The sequence below is a fragment of the Juglans regia genome, chromosome 6 (genome assembly GCF_001411555.2).
Source record: "Juglans regia cultivar Chandler chromosome 6, Walnut 2.0, whole genome shotgun sequence".
Taxonomy (NCBI): Eukaryota; Viridiplantae; Streptophyta; class Magnoliopsida; order Fagales; family Juglandaceae; genus Juglans; species Juglans regia.
This window is the reverse complement of record NC_049906.1, coordinates 22663661-22680872: the sequence shown is the minus strand read 5'-3', so window position 1 is coordinate 22680872 and position 17212 is coordinate 22663661. Positions and strand designations below refer to the sequence as shown.

At 37.8% G+C, this 17212-nt stretch overlaps 1 protein-coding gene across 1 annotated transcript; it reads right to left on the bottom strand.

Moving 5' to 3' along the window:
- Nucleotides 1–482: 482 nt before the first annotated feature.
- Nucleotides 483–12436, bottom strand: LOC108998361. Its single transcript, XM_018974901.2, has 5 exons — nt 12062–12436; nt 11841–11975; nt 11687–11724; nt 11502–11568; nt 483–984 (listed from the first exon to the last, which is right to left on the bottom strand). Exons 1-5 carry the CDS (start codon nt 12284–12286, stop codon nt 595–597), a joined length of 855 nt encoding a protein of 284 aa, XP_018830446.2. The 5' UTR covers nt 12287–12436; the 3' UTR covers nt 483–594.
- Between the last annotated feature and the right edge of the window lie 4776 nt (nt 12437–17212).

Here is a 17212-nt window from a genome sequence, read left to right as displayed (position 1 = left end):
GGTCTGATTTCTGTGAGGAATTGGGAAACACAGAACACTGAAAATACAAGAGAGGAAATTTTCATGTGAAAGGTGCGAGTAAAAGAGGGAAAAAATGTTGTGGAAGAAATAATCTCAAGACAAAACCCATTGTAAAAGGTAAAAGAAATCAGCAGACAAATAAGCCTCCAGTCAATTCCGAGGGACAAAACAGACAAATCATGAGGGATGAAACCGTCAGAAAAAATTTGAACCAAAAAACACTGCTGCTTTTAGCCTTTAAGATAGCCACTTTAGTAAAATAATTTATAAATAATAGTAAATGATTTGAGTTAAGATGTTTTATTGTGTTCTTGAAAATGAGAAAGAAAAGATTAAACAAAAATATTATAGGGTTTAATTTTTTAATATTTTTTTTGAAGCATGAGAAAGTTGTATTAATTTTTGTGTTTTGTTTTGAAAAGAGGAGGGAAATCTTTTATGACAGATACTGTGGGAATAAGTAGTGAAGTGGTGGGATATTATTTGGGTGCTACATTGATGTTGCAATGAACACAATATGCCAAAGAATACTGTAAACTAGTAAAATAATAAGGCATACAGCAAAATAGGGTATTACATTATGGTATATACAGCTAAGCTAACAAAGAAACCAAGCAAAGCACCTGCTATGACTTCAATCTCAGTGTGGCCGATTGATTCTTTTAATGGAATTAAATTATCAGTAGTTCTTTCTTCTTCAACATCAGCTTGTTCAGTAGACAGCACTGCTTGACTAGTTTGCCTCCTTTTGTCATCCGGTTGAAGTAATAGAGAAGAATTAGTTGGTTTTGATGAAATAGAAGTTGCTTCCTTGGACAGAAGTTGCCCAAGGCTCCCCAAACTTCTGGGATACGATGTTCCCGATTTAGTATCAATAACATCATCTGTGTCCTTGGTGGGAACTGAATGATCCAGCACTTTGTTCAGCACTTTCGCATGATTTCCTACTTCCCTTCGCACACCCTGCAGCAAGTCAAATCCAAACCAAATGGAAGATTCAGTTTGTACGATGTTGTTTCTATTTCTAATTTAGGAAGAACTGAAAATGTAATGAAAAGTAACCCTACACAAGTTGTGCAAAAAAAAAGTAGATCATGAGAACATATTGGCAACATTCTAAACATTTAAAAGTGAAGAATCTAGATATATTACAGGGAATAATACACTTTTCATCCTCCAACGAATAGGCGTTTTACCAATTGCACCCCAAACTACCAACAAGGATAAACTGTACTCTCAAACTACCAAAGTATTACAATGTACACCCTCTGTTAAGATCTAACAATTAAGATTATGTCACGTAACCTATTTTCACATATTTCTCATCCATATGAACATAATTAAATGAAAGTGCTACTTATCAATTTTTGGTAATTAGAGAATGCAATGTGTCAATTTTAGTCGTTTGGGGGGCGGTATTAATACGTATCCCCCTATATTCTAGCATGAATTATGAGTTCTCTCTCATTCTTGGAAGACAATACAGTAGGGTTTGACCTATAACAAATGCCTTCACAAAAGTATACTTTCCGCTTGGCTTTCAATACTACAACTAGGTTAAGCCACTAGATTTCTTTTGCTTTTCTTTTCTTTTTCTTTTTTATTTATTTTTTATAAGAATTAAGAGGCCAATACCCCGCAATTTTATTGAAAAAAAGAAAAGAAAAAGAAAACCAGATTCACAACAAAAAGTAAACCATACAACAAAAACCAGATTCTCCGAAGTAAAACTATACAGTATGCAAACAATGGTATCCTATTTTATTCACGTCTCAAATAAGAACAACCTAATCTGTCCAACCTAATCTGCTATCCAAAAACTCACCACGCTTTGCAAAGAAATAAGCAGCACTATTCACCTCCCTAAAAACATGGGACACTCAACAGAAACAGCATTCCTTACTTCCATGACTTCTTCCCATTTAAGCCACATATATACCTCAGATTTATACATCAACCAGTCGACAACCAAGCAAGAATCAGAATCCAAATTGATATGAGTCAAGCTTAATTGAATACAAAGCTTTAACCCATCTCGTACTGCTGCTAACTCTGCTTCGGTGTTGGTTCCAGTCCCATAGCTAGCAGAGAATCCAGCAACAAAAAATCCCTCAGTCCCGAATGATACCACCACCACCACAATTTCCCGGGTTGCCAAAAGAGCTGCAATCAACATTCAATTTCACTCTACCTGGTAAAGGTTTTAGCCACTTCAAGACTTGGACAGTAGGTCTATGTAATGGTAGCACCTGTAGTCCAAGCTGAGAAAAGATAGCAATTCATGCTATCCAGCTCTCTAACTTTTGACACTTTCAAAAAAGAATCCTTCAAATAGGCTTTTATCTTCCTAATCCGCTCTGAAGCTTCCCCATATAAGCCCTCCATTCTTGCATTGCATATCCTACCCCATTAGCACCAACTATTAAAACAAGGAAGGAGACCAAAAATAATTCCCAGTTGTGAATTGCTATTGGCTCTTTGAAACCAAAAGCTCATCCTCTGGAACCACGAGTGCTTCTCCCAGAATCTCGCCCTCACAACTGCAGAGAAATATTTCCATATCATTGTTGCAAGCTTCCCTGAACACATTACATGTTTCAAGGTTTCCATAGAATGATAGCACAGCAGTCACACTTAGGGGCTAACGGAATGTGCGAACTTCGAATATTTGCATCAAATGGCAAACTATTATCCCTATCCATGCTAAAACCAAAATCTGCTTAGGCAAAAGATTACACCAAACCCATCTATGCCAAGGCAAAATTCTTCCCCTCTTCATCTTATGGGGGCCAGGCTGTCTTGAGTGAAAAAGAACCTTTACTATTGGCTGCACAAATTAAAATATCTGGAGCATTTCTCAGATCAATCGAAGTATGACAGGTCTGAGAAGACAACTCGAAGCACAACGAGCTTTGTTAGGCTCCGAGATTCCATACATTTGAGATAACATCTCAGCAACAGTTAACCCAGCATTTTGAACCTCAGCTTGCTCTGCCAGAATACCTTTGGTAGACCATTTGTCATACTAGAAGTTCACGTTCCCTTCCCTGACAAGCCAAGTAGTGCCACCAGCAACTTCTTTAATCAATGTCAAGACCGGTTTCCATAAGCTGGAATCTTTACAAGAGGCTGAAATAAGAGAGGGATACACGAATCCCAAATATTTCTTTTGGAAGAACTCACCCACAAAGATGATCCATGCAAGAATTCCAAGCAAGCTCCATGTGCAAAGATTTCTTTACTTCCATTCCAAGCCCACTAGATCATTCTCTAGTTCTTGGTGACAACTATGTATCCATCAAAAGTAATTGAAAAGGACACGCCCAGAAATGTGAATCAGGGCAAGTGACATTAATGGAGAATGTCAATGGAATATACAGTAATCAAAAGGTAAAGTCCTAGATAAATTATCCATCTATGGCAAAGCCCTGAAGCTGTTTTATGGAGAATCCTTTACATTCTCTCTTATTCTATTGTTATAATTGTCACCATCTAGGATACATCCATATATACCTCAGATGTTACATTCTTATATGATTTCATTAATGGCTGGTAGACAACTCAAAAGCTAAATATTTTAAGAAATTTATGGCTGACAGACCATAAAGTATTCGTCTCAAAGGTATTAGCTGCAATGACAAACCTTTTTCACCTGAAGGAGCAGTTTGGTGACAATAGCATATAAAAACAACACAAAAAAGAGAAGGGAAGTATTCCACTTAGGTACAAAAGGGGAAAAAATACAAGAATTGAGAGCTAGATTTTGAAATAATTCAACAAAGCAAGAAAACTGTTACTAAGCAACTCATGGCGAGCAGGGTGGGGGTGGGGAAGAGAGAAAACATGTTCACGAACGAACATTCTGTTGTTTGAGACTATCTAAACCAGGAGTTCGGTTCTGCATTCATGGAAATTAGCAAAAATGTTTCATGATCAGAGCTTGTAACAGCTCCCAAAAAGTTACAAATGATATTCACAGATGGCCATGAACTAAAGAAGGTTAATGATGTATTCAAAGGTTTAACAAATAGAAGATCATCACTGGTGAAGAAAAGAGCAAAACATTATTCAAGGTTCATGAGGCATTAGCAGATCAGGCTCCCTGATTTTTGCAACAATTAAAATGGAGCACATGAAATATCTCCCATGTATGTTACAATTCTGATTGGAAAAACAGCCTAAAGACCAGCCACTTTGCTTTCTGCATGTTTTACAGGCCTAGTATGGCTTTTGTCTACTTCTGACATGTATGGGAGAGGCATATAACAGTTGTGGCATGATGTTAAGGTTATTATAAGGATATAGTATTCTTCAATGCCATCAATGCCAGGACAGAAATTAGTTAGCTGAATTAGACAAACTGAAACCACATTACAAGCATGATTGAGGGACGGATCCATTATCTAACTCCTTTTCTCCAAAATCACAATATAATTCAAAACAAGGAAACAACGTAATTGTGAAGCATCAACCAAAACCTGGCTTCAGCGCTGAATCCAACAAACAAGAAATGATGACTCAGCATATGCTGTTTTACAAACAGTGGCACCAACTACAAGCACCTTTAAACTGCAAGCATTCAACTTCAATTTCTAAGACAGGGGGTTAATACAATTGGTTGTTAAATTTGATTCATCCTTGGCAAAGCAATCACCAAACAAGAGATCAAATCTAATAGCTCTTGCTACCTTCTCAACTCCAATCTTAATGACCCTTAGTTTAATCAATCACATTGATCATAAATCATTGGTTCAATTGCAAACGATGCATGCCTATATGATTTCATATTATCACAAATCCCACCCCGAAAAAAAATTTATGTAGAATAGTATTAAGCAGTCCACGATACTTTAATTGTGCAGATCAAGTCTGTACGGTTGAGAGATAGGGAGAGAATACATGAGGAAACCCCATTTGCCTTAGTAACAACTATCAAACCACCAAAATGAACCGGGTCTAATGATCAAAGAGAATGGAAAAGCCCTTGACAATATTTACAGGAAGATCCACACCAAGATCCAGTTCCTTTAATCAACCCATTGGTAGAGAAAGGTCTCAGGCCCAGTTCAAAACCATATATTTATGTCAGTAAGGTAATCAGAACCTGCAATAGATCTCTTAGGTATGCAGTCATGTTTAAATTACTTTACTTTTTTTTTTGATAAGTAAAATAAGTATATATTCATCCAAAAGTGTCAATTACAAAGAAAAGTTCTACTGCTCCCATCCTAACTAGGTGGGAACATTAGAAACTAGAAACTCATGAAATTCCATGCCATTAAAGTCCACAGCATGAGCCCAAGTACAAAGGGTCCGAAAAAATAACATTTTTAGCTCCGCTATTGATCTCTCTTTGTCTTCAAAAATCCTCTCATTGCGCTCCTGCCATAAGCACCACATAATACAGTTTGGAATCATCTTCCAAACCGCTTTAATCTGTCTCACTCCTCGAATTGAGGTCCAACAGGCCAAAGCATCCATCACAGTTTCTGGCATAACCCATGCTAGATCTATTCTGTTAAACACCGCATCCCAAATAGTCCTGGCTACCTCGCAATGTAAAAGTAAATGATCCACCGATTCACCCCCTCTTTTACACATACAACACCAGTCTGCTATAATTATGCTTCTTTTTCTCAGATTATCCGTAGTAAGAATCTTCCCCAGAGCCGCTGTCCACACAAAGAAAGAAGCTTTGAGAGGAGCCTTATTGTACCAGAGCTTTCTTCATGGAAATTGTCTGTCAGGAACTTGTGTGAGTACCTTGTAAAAGGAGCTAACAGTGAAGACCCCTTTCCTTGTTGGACACCACCACAAATCATCTGTATGCTAGGTATTTGGGCGACAAGAGTATAAAAGGCTATAAAAATCTATAAAACTCCCCATCTCCCAGTCATGTGCTGCTCTAAAGAAATTGATATTCCAATGGATGTTTCTACCTACAACTTCCATTACCTCCGCCACCATGGCATCTTTAGCATTTGCAATCACGAAAAGTGTAGGAAACCTGTCTTGTAGAGTACAATTGGTACACCAAACATCCTTCCAAAATCTGATCTTTGAACCTGTACCCAATTGCAATCTTGTATGTTGATGGAAAACCACCCATCCTCTTCTAATGTGTTTCCATAGTCCCTTTCCAGTTGCCCCTCGAACATCTCTAGTACACCAACCCCCCTCTAGACCACCGTATTTGTTCTCAATCACAATCTTCCATAAGGCATCCGGTTCCTTGATATACCGCCACAACCATTTGCCAAGTAGTGCCCGATTGAACATCCTCAAATTTCTAATACCCAATCCACCATTGGAGATAGGACGACATACAATTTCCCACTTGACTAAATGGAATTTGAACTCTTCACCTAGGCCCCCCCACAGAAAGTCTCTTTGTATCTTCTCAAGACGTCCCGCTACACTAGCCGGTATAGGGAATAAGGATAAGAAATAAGTGGGTAGATTAGAAAGCGTACTTTTGATAAGCGTGATCCTGCCCCCTTTTGACAAATACATTCTCTTCCAACCTGCTAATCTTCTCTCTACTTTTTCAATCACAGTATCCCAAATAGAAAGCGCCCTCGAGGCTATACCCAAAGGTAATTCCAAATAGTTCATAGGGAGAGACCCTATCTTACAACCCAGAGTACCAGCCAATACCCTTAAATTTTGAACTTCTCCAATAGGCACCAACTCAGATTTATCATAATTCACTTTTAAACCAGACACTTCTTCAAAACAAAGCAACAATGCCCTCACAGCCCTCAACTGATCTAACTCGGCATCACACATAATAAGCGTATCATTTGCAAACAGTAAATGTGAGATGGTAATGGTACCCCTACTCGGCGATCCAATCTGAAAACCACTCATATAACCATTAGTCACTAAGGCTGAGGTCATCCTGCTTAGTGCCTCCATAACAATAACAAAAAGTAATGGAGATAATGGATCCCCTTGTCTCAAGCCACGAGAACTCGGGAAGAAACCCTCTGGACTGCCGTTGATTAACACAGAAAATCTTGCCGTGGAAATACACCATCTGATCCATGACCTCCATTTTTCTCCAAATCCGCACCTACCCAGTAGATATAGAAGGAAATCCCAATTAACATGATCATATGCCTTCTCCATATCTACCTTGCACATAAGCCCTGGGCGACCAGTCTTCACACGACTGTCCAGACATTCATTAGCAATTAGAGCCGCATCAAGTATTTGTCTACCCTTCACAAAGGCATTTTGGGGCTTAGTAACGATCTGTCCCAAGACCCCACTCAGACGGTTAGCGAGTACTTTAGCAATGATCTTGTACGTACCATTCACTAGACTAATAGGCCGAAAATCGGAGATCTCAGAAGCCCCTACCTTTTTAGGGATTAAAGCAAAGAAAGTGGTGTTGAGGCTTTTCTCAAATTTGCCAATCGAGAAAAGCTCCTGAAACACCTTCATGAGATCCCCCTTTATCACCTCCCAACATTCTTGGTAAAAACCCATGGAGAAACCATCAGGACCGGGTGCCTTATCTTTAGCCATTTTCTTTATTACATCATAGACCTCTTCCTCTTCGAAAGCCCTTTCCATCCTTTCGACTTCCTCCAACTCTATAGTACCAAAAACCAATCCATTCAAAGTAGGCCTCCACCCCACCTGTTCAGTAAGAAGCTCACCAAAGAAATTTACCACATGGTTTTTTATTGCTTCTTCTTCTCTACACTCGACCCCTTCAATTTTCAGCATCTCAATGTTATTATTTCTTCTATAAGAATTTGCAATTTTATGGAAGAACTTTGTGTTCCGATCCCCTTCCTTTAGCCAAAGGGCTCTTGATTTCTGGCGCCACGACATCTCTTCTTGAAGAATTATTCTCTCAATGTCTGCACCCATCATAGTTTTATATACTTGTTCCTCCTCAGTAAGTGGTCTCCCTTCTTGGAGTCTTTCTAACTCCTGTATTTCCTCCCACTTTGTATTTTTATTATCTTCTACATTGCCGAAAGTATGTTGGTTCCACGCCTTTAGATCTCTTTTTAACTCTTTCAATTTACTTGCAAAAATGTAGCTAGGTGTACCTTCAAGATGATACGAACTCCACCATTGTTTGACCCTATCCACGAAACCTTCAGACTTCAACTACATATTCTCAAACTTAAAATACTTTTTACCGCTGCGAATGCCTCCACAATCAAGCAAAATTGGCCAATGATCTGATGCTAGGCGTGCCAAACGAGTTTGCCAGATATCAGGAAAATGACTTTCCAACTCAGGTGAAATTAAGAAACGGTCCAAACGGGACCAAGTCTGATTATTTGACCAAGTTGCTACACCCCCAACAAGTGGAAGGTCGATCAAATTCAAGTCAAAAATACACTCCGAGAACTCCAAACTTGCTGGTCTCAATCTTCTACTTCCAGAACATTCACTTTGAAAACGAACCACATTGAAATCCCCTCCAATGCACCAAGGGAGCTCCCACCAACTATACACCCCTACAAGCTCATCCCACAACATGCTTCTGTCTGAATCTAGATTAGGCCCATACACGCCTGCAAATGCCCATGAAAAACCATCTAAAACACATTTAAATGCGCAAGCTATCAAATATCTCCCTATATATTCCTCCACTTTCTCCACCACTCTCTTGTCCCACATCACCACCATACCTCCCGATGCCCCTGAAGAGGCCAAATAAACCCAGTCTACATATATGTTGCTCCATAAACTCCTCACAATCTTCCTGTTGATCATTTTCAGTTTTGTCTCCTGTAAGCACACAATGTCCGCTTTCCACTCACGAATTAAATGTCTAATCCGAAGACGTTTCTCTACCACATTAAGGCCCCGAACATTCCAAGAAACAATCTTAGGGTTCATTGAGAAATATTCAGCCCCTTCCCTTTTGCCCTATTCCTACTCGAACCACCTTCCGAATTCATCGACCACATCAATCTTTTCAGTTCCCGGCTTTTCTTTGATTCCCCCTTCTTATTATGGCGGTGACCAGCTTCCATAGCAGTTAACAAAGCTATGAACTGCTCCTCAAACCCATCACAAGCTATCCCTACCACATTTTGAATTTCCTTTGCTTTGTGTATTACCCAATCTGAGACTTGGTCTGGAAAATAATAGTTCAATGGGATTGGATTCCCCACTCTGTTCTCCTGAAAACTACCCCCTACCGAAAGCTCATCAAAACCGCAAGCTTCAGGGATGAAGAGTTCATCCTCCACGGAGTGCATCAAATCGTCGGAATCATTCTCCTCCTCATCCACCTCAAGCTCCTCTAAATGTCTCACAGAGAGGTCCACCGGAGTCGAGAACCCCCCACCTCCCTTCATCGGCAGTTTCTGTCCCACGTGTGGCGGAGAAAGACGATCCTCGAAACCCACCAGAGCCTGTTGCGCGCAGAACACCGGCGTCGCTTCATCGGCGACATCCTCTGCCACCATCGGCACTGTCTGTGTAACCATCGGCTGACCCAGCGCCGTCGGTTGGCTATCCGGCACAAACCCGAGGCTGCTCAGCTCGGGTGGAAGGTTGCTAGGGCTCGAGGACGATACGGGTTGCTCTGACCCGAGTCCTGTAAGATTCCTGGGCTGGGCCGGCCCAAGCCCAACAAGCTGCTGTCCAGAAGGCCTAGAAGGCCCTGCCCCATCAGCCTGAGTGAATACGGGTGGGCTGCTAAGAATGGTTTTGGGCCACGCCGGCCCACTCTTTTTTCTCCACACAGCCCAGCTCTTTCCTTTTCTTCTTTTCTGCTGGGCCTTGTTCTGAGAGAAACCCGGCCCATGTTCCTTCTCTTTCCCTTAAAACCCCCGTCTCCTCCATTGCTTAAAAGACCCGGTAAACTTCACTATTACAGCCACCTCCCTCTGCAGTGAACGCAGCTGTCCCTGCATTTCCGCCAAGTCCTTTCTGACTTCCCACGTCTCCTGACACAAAGCATGGCACGACACACAATTTGGATGCAGCGTTCCTTCCCTCTGCCATGGCCGTTGTCCTCTACCTGCAGCTCTCGCACCTTCTTCATGCAAGTTCCCACCGCCATCGCGCAAGTTCGCACCACCCTGCCGCTGGTTAATATTCACAGACAACGCCTCCTTATACGACCAATCTTTATTTCTCAGTGCCCCACTACCGAGGTTCCGCCCCCCTCCTCCATGCACAACATCCCTTTTTGAGCCATCCATACCTTTCTCTCTCAGCTTCTCCCTCATCTTCCTCCATCCCCCTCAGTTTTCACCCTCAGGAATATAGATGACATTTCTCCTCCCTCCCTGATTGTACTCTGATATTTCAAGAAATCTCCCTCTCCTGTTAACACATCATTGTGCTATAAGACTAGAGAATCCATTCCGTGTTGCCGAATAAACCTCATTCTTCCCCTTGCTTAAGCACTCCTCCAGTACCTTCACAAGCCACTGAATTGAAGAGTACCCCAGCTCCACCGAGTACTCTGTTTTCCAACTTCTCTCTGTTACTCGCACACCACCCTCTCTAAGTTTTGACAAGATGAAACATTTGGACTCAATCACCGCTTCAACATATTGACCCCTCATAATCTTAAAACTTACATAAATCCCTTCAGTATTCTTGCGCCATTAACGACTCACCAAAATGAAAAAACATAGTATTTTCGCAAGTGTACGGAGAGCAAAAGTCTATTTTCGCACCAAGGAATCCAAAAGGGGTCATTAATGCACTATGACTGAGAAACATGCCATAAATGTAATTACTTTACTTAAGAAATGTAATATGATAAAATATTTTATATGGATGGAATTTCTAGTTAAGCTGCTATCAAAAGCTTCAAAGGTGGAGCAATGGCTTGCTAGGTCAACTAAACTTAAATAGGGTAAGTCAACTAGGGTGAAGAACGAGCTCAGTACTGAAAGTTTTTTAATTTTGTTGATCTGAAAGGCATAGTTCACTTGACCTAGACAATTGCAACTATTTTCTGCATGGACTAACTTGGGACCATATTGCCACTTCTTTAAATGTACTGGTGAATGTTTTACCAAATCACAACTGGTTTCTTGAAAAGCAAAACTTCAACAGTTAGATTCGTTACACATAAACTGATGATGTGAAACCTGTGCCTAAGATCCAACTTCCCTTCTCTAAGTTCTCACTGGCTTATATTTAGAGCAAAGAAGAGTTGATAAAAGTCAAAATACACCAACCATCCTGAATCCCGTCATTATCTTGTGAATACTAGATCTGGGTTCAGGTTAAAGGAGTTGGTTGTAGCGCCTCATTCTATTGGTAGCATGTGGAGTTTGAATTACCCAGATATCATTAAGCGTACAAATGAAAATGAAGGTAGTTTCTAACATTCTTAATATATTTAAGGCAGCATTTGAAGAATCCTCCCACTGAATTATTGAGGAAACAGCACTGAAATTGCTTTAACCTAGGAGATTTGAAATAATGAAGTGAAGTGACACATGGAGTAGAATGTAAAACGAAAAGGACGCGTATACCTGCGCATCGTACATAACAAGGCCGGCATAAACAAGCGTTAGGCCAAAAATTGAATCGGAGAGACCCCTGTGATCAAATAACATTGTAAAGATAGGGAAGACGCATCCACATATTGAATTGGGCAGTATATAGTGAACTTGCAATACGTTAAAAACCGAGATAAAGAAACACGAACGCCGCGTACCTTTCCAAGCCAATTGTTGTTGCGGTAGCCACTACTGCCTATCCATAAGATGTGAAAAATATATCGACTTAAAAAGTAAATCCCCAATGGCGATACCCAGATGCATGAAAAACAAATAAACAAATAATTGGAGGATGAAAGGGAGAGGGAGTACAGAAGAATGAGTAGAAGGGAAGCCTCCAGCCTGAATGGTAGCCTTGAAGTCCAAGTCTTTGCCATAGAGCAATATAGAAGTGAAGGGCTTAGAGAGCTGCCCAATCGCCGCAGAAACAACAGCCGCAACTAGAACCTACGGCAGGAATTTGATTTTTTTGGCAAACAAGGATAAATTAAATAACACCAATAAAAAGTGGGTGGGAAAGAAGAATTTCGGACCTTGTTATGGGGGAGTTGCCAAATTTGGTCGCTTAATTCAGCTCCGAGACAAGTCGGCTTTAGAGAAGAGGATTTGGGCCGTCTTACTCTTGGGCGAAGAAGCAGAAGAAGAAAGGGTTGTTTCTTGTTAGAAGAAACAACATTATGGTGGCTTGCCGATGATAACGACGGATGAGTTGAAGCCCAAGAACATGCGGAAAAGCTCCAACAACACTGCAACAACATGGTAAACCACGCAGAATGGAATACAGAGAAATGAAGATATACAAGGGTACTTCTTTTATTTAGAAGGAGGTTGGTTATTCACAGAGAATGGTTATGCAGGACTACAGTCAATTGCGTCATCATCGTGTCAACCATTTCCACTGTCCACCCAATTCTATTGGAGCGAGCAGTAGTTGTGGTGGATGGCATAAACTTGGTGTCGTTTAATAGGATTGTTTGGATGTTAAAAATAGTTTTATCCCATTTTATCTTATTATATTTCAATATCTAAACAGCAATTAAATATATATTTTTTTAATTTTTAATTTTTAACATTTTTATCTAATTATTATTTAATTATTACAATTTTTTCTAACAATACATAAAAAATAATTTAACTTTTTCAAATTCTAAAAAATAAATTATATTAAAAATTTATATTATAATAATATTTTAACTTTATAATATTTTTATTCAATTTTTTCTCTTTTATTTCTCAAAACTTCATAAAACATCATAATTTAAACTATTTCACTATTATTCATAAATTATTTTACTATTATTTATAAATTTCTCACCTTATCTCATTTTCTAAACATTCCCTTAGTCAGGACTACCTAAAGCTGCACGTGTGACGTATCGGAGTGATTTTGTAGGGTTTACAGGGATTTTTATGTTTTATTTTAGAGCATTTGGCTAGCAGGCCATCACATTGACTATTTTGAGATTTCAGAAATGATATTTATCATGGAAGTTTTACGTATTAATTTTTTAAAAATTGATAAATTTGAAACTTACATAAAAAAAAATTATTTTTTAAATAATGGACCTATTTTTTTCAAAGGGAAAATGGGATACTTGAACATTTTTTTTTTTTTTTTGATAGGAAGATAAAACTTTTATTCATGAACAACCACAATTACATCAAAGTCTCATACCAAATAACTTGTGAAATATACTCTAGGAATGAACCCCACCAAGTTACCAAGTCATCTAGATGTATGTCATACTTTGCCAAAGTGTGAGCTGCTTCATTAGCCATCCGTCCCTTATGTTGAATAGAACATTTTGAGAACATCTTCATCATATTCTTCACCTCATAAAAAAAATTACCCCATAAAGATCTTGATTCACCTACTTCAGTCAATTCATTTACTATAAGTAGTCAATCACTTTCAATAATAAGTTCATAAATACCCATGGGAATACAGATTTGTAGCCCTCTCAATATAGCAAGAAGCTCAATCTTCATCGGGTCATTCACTCCATTTTCCTTCATACTTGCAGCCATGATCACTTCACAGGAAGTATTTCTTAAAATAACACCAACGCCTGCTATATTTAGAGTTTCAAAAACAACCCCATCTACATTTAACTTCAATGCATTTTGAGGAGGAGCCTGCCAACAGCAACTTGAAAGCTTTCTGGTTTGTTTCTTAACTCTAGCTTCTTTGTAATCCTTAGCCAAAATCAAAGCATGCTCAATTACTTGGTCTGTTGTTAAGATTTTATTTTAAAAAATCTTCTGGTTTCTCCTATGCCACATGCAGCCTTTGACTCAAGATCTTCATGTTTACTTTGACTCAACACTTTCAAAGCAATTTGCATAATATCCAACTTAACATCATATGCCGTTAAGTAAGGAAAGAAGGTCTCTAAAATTTATTTTTTCTCTAAAATTTTAATTGCATCTTATCCTATGTTATCACAAAATTTTAAAAATTAAAAGAAAAAAAAAGGTCTCTCCTTCTCAACAGACACTAGGAGTGTAAAAAAATTGAAAAATCGGTTGAACTGAATCGGATCTACCGATTTGGTCCAATTAGTAAGCGATCCGGTGCAATACCGGTTCTTAAGAACTAAAATCGGTCTTAAACCGGTGCGATTCCAGTTTTCATATTTTGAAAACCAGTTTAAACCGAATCGGACTTGAGTATATATTTATAATTTTTAATATTATATTATATATATTATCTGCTAAATTGTTAATTAATATAACATGATATTCTAATATTATTATTCAAGTCTATTAATCTTATAACATAGAATTAATATAACATAACATGTGATATAACATAAAATTAATATTATAATTTTTAATATTTACACATTTGATCATATATACTTATATAAAAGTTTAGAACTTATATAGACTATAGTTAAATTTAATATTATACTAGTATGTGTTAATTATTATTAAAATAATATACTTATACTATAATATAAATAGACTAATAGTTTAGTATATGTAAATACCATATTATTACTAATATATATAATCCATAAAATCGGAAAAATCAGACCTGATTTGACCAAAACTGGAAAATCCAAAAGTTTCGGTTTCGGTAGTAAATTGGTCTAGTATCGACTCTTAAATCTTCAAAATCAGTTTTTACCGGTTTGGTTCTAAAAAATATATAAAACTGGATTAAACCGGACTAATTACATTCCTAACAAACACCAAGTGGTGGCCATGACTCTTACGACCGACCATGACCACCACCTAGTCCAAGGGATTAATACTTGGTCACCACAAATGCACAATCAATTTTTATATTTAAATTTTTTTTTATTGTTACTTCATTTTTTTAATTTTTCTTAATTTTTTAAATATTTATTTGTTTGGTCGACATGTGATGTTGACAATATATTTTTAAAAATGTTCTTCAAGTTATTTTAAGGCAACTTGCATTTAAAAGACAAGAAGTCCGATAGTAACCTTGTTACAATACCACGCCAATGCAATAAAAAAGAAAACAAAATGTAGAATGGGGCCAGATTAACGATGTGGTCCTAGGCTTTTGGCCACGCGGTCAAGCATGGTTGCTACAACTTGCTAGCATCGAAGATCAGGTACCAAGAAAGTGGTCGCCATTAACACGGTTGATTCAATACTTCAGAATGTTAGGAAAGTTTTATTTTATTTTATTTTATTTTTTAAAAGTAATACGTAATTTTCTTTTATTTTATTTTATTCAACACATTACATAATTTTTTCTTTACAATTAAATGATCTATCTGATATGGTCCTTCTGTCCAACAACATTCTTCTTCTACATATAAAGCCATTTGCTAAAATATGTGTCACTTCATTCCCTTCTCTATGTATGAAAACCAAAGACCCTATGTCACTCATTCTTAGCATTGTCTTTAAATCCTGAATCACTTGTCCCCATTCCGACTCATCCTCCATTTCAGAGTTTACTGCATCAATCACATTCTTCGCACCACCTTCCAATACGACATCCCAAAAGTCCAACTCTTTGCATAGCTCCATCGACCTCCAAAGTGCATAACACTCTACCAGAAAAGGAGATACTACATACCTCATAGAAGATCACATTGTAGTCATAATGTCTCCCGAGTTGTTTCTAACTAGAATCTCCACCCTTGTCGTCTAATGTTCTATGTCCAGAGCAGCATCAAAGTTGACCTTGCAAGTGTTTGCCATTGGCTTTTCCCATTTCTATTTACAGCTAGGTGAAAATTTTCCTATCTCCTTTTCACAGTATATGTTATTTGCGTCATGAAAGTCTTCCAATCCTGTAATGGCTCCTTGCATTAGTTCCCCAGGACTCATGAACTTATTTTCAAAGATGATTTCATTCCTCTTACTCCAAATTTTATTCATAATAGCCATTATCTTCTCCAGCTTGTCCTTCGTGAGACCATTCACCATCTTCATCCACAGTTGCTGAAAGTCTTTCCCATCAGATTGCCACTTCTCTATTAGACTCATCTTTTCAGCCCATACATCTGATGTAGCTGGACAAAGCCATAGGGCATGTGGCACAGTTTCGTCCTCTCTTAGACATAGTGGGCACAAAGAGTCATCTATTATTTTTGGGTGGATTACACTTTACCCTCTCGAACTTTCACTTAATTTACAATATACCTCCGAAACTACTAATTGCATCAAAATGGACCCTCAAACTTTCAAAACTTCTCAATCCCCTTTTCCGTCTACTAGCAACGTTAAATCTAATAGAAATTCACTGCAAATATGTAATTTTATCTAATTTATTATCATTGACTATATAAAATATAAAGTAATATATGCTATCAATTAATAATAAATCATTAATCATTAACCATATATAAAATTATTTTATATCTAAGTTACAAGCAAGTATGAATAATCTATGTACACAATAAAATTATTTGATATTCATTAGCCATATATAAATTAATAAAAAAAATTTAAATGATTTATGATTTATTATTAATTGATAGCATATATGATTTTATGTTTTATATGGTTAATGATAATAAATTAGATTAAAATTACATCTTTGCAATGAATGTTATGCACATGAGCAGCACGTGCAGTGAATTTCTGTTAGATTTAATGCTGCTGGTAGACCAAAAGGGGGGAATTGGGAAGTTTTGAAATTCGAGGGTCCACTTTGATGCAATTAGTAGTTTCGGAGGCACATTGTGAATTGAGTGAAAGCTCGAGAGAGCAAAATATAATTAATCCATTATTTTTCTATTGTATAGATGAACTCTTGTTGGCAAGGTATTGCTAACAGCTTTCCATAAGAAATGTTTACAACCTCCACACACATCAAGATCCCATATTTGCTTCCTCTGCTTTGATGTCCTACTTTCCATAGAAGACTCACCCTTTCTCTCATTATGGGTGTGTTTGGCAAGTGAGAGTACTTGAGGTACTCTCACTACTATTCTTTACTTTATTATTACTTTTTACCTACTTTTCTACTATTCATTACTTTTTACCTACTTTTTACTACTATTCAATATTTTATTATTACTTTTTCATTACTTTTTCACTACTATTGACAAACATTCTCAACACTTCTCAACACTTCTCACTACCCAAACCTGTTTATTAGCATTCCCCAATCGACTAATTGTGATAGACACTATTACATCTGCTTCGTCACTGTTAAAAATGCTTCTAACTAGTTGTTCCTTCCATCTTCT

What these genes read in the sequence shown, in the direction of transcription:
- LOC108998361 (XM_018974901.2), bottom strand. Translation starts at nt 12,286, where the DNA reads ATGTTGTTGCAGTGTTGTTGGAGCTTTTCCGCATGTTCTTGGGCTTCA. An exon ending in GGCAACTCCCCCATAACAAG is followed by an intron (nt 11,976 to 12,061) that starts GTCCGAAATTCT and finishes TTCCTGCCGTAG; the next exon opens with GTTCTAGTTGCGGCTGTTGT. An exon ending in TCCCTTCTACTCATTCTTCT is followed by an intron (nt 11,725 to 11,840) that starts GTACTCCCTCTC and finishes TCTTATGGATAG; the next exon opens with GCAGTAGTGGCTACCGCAAC.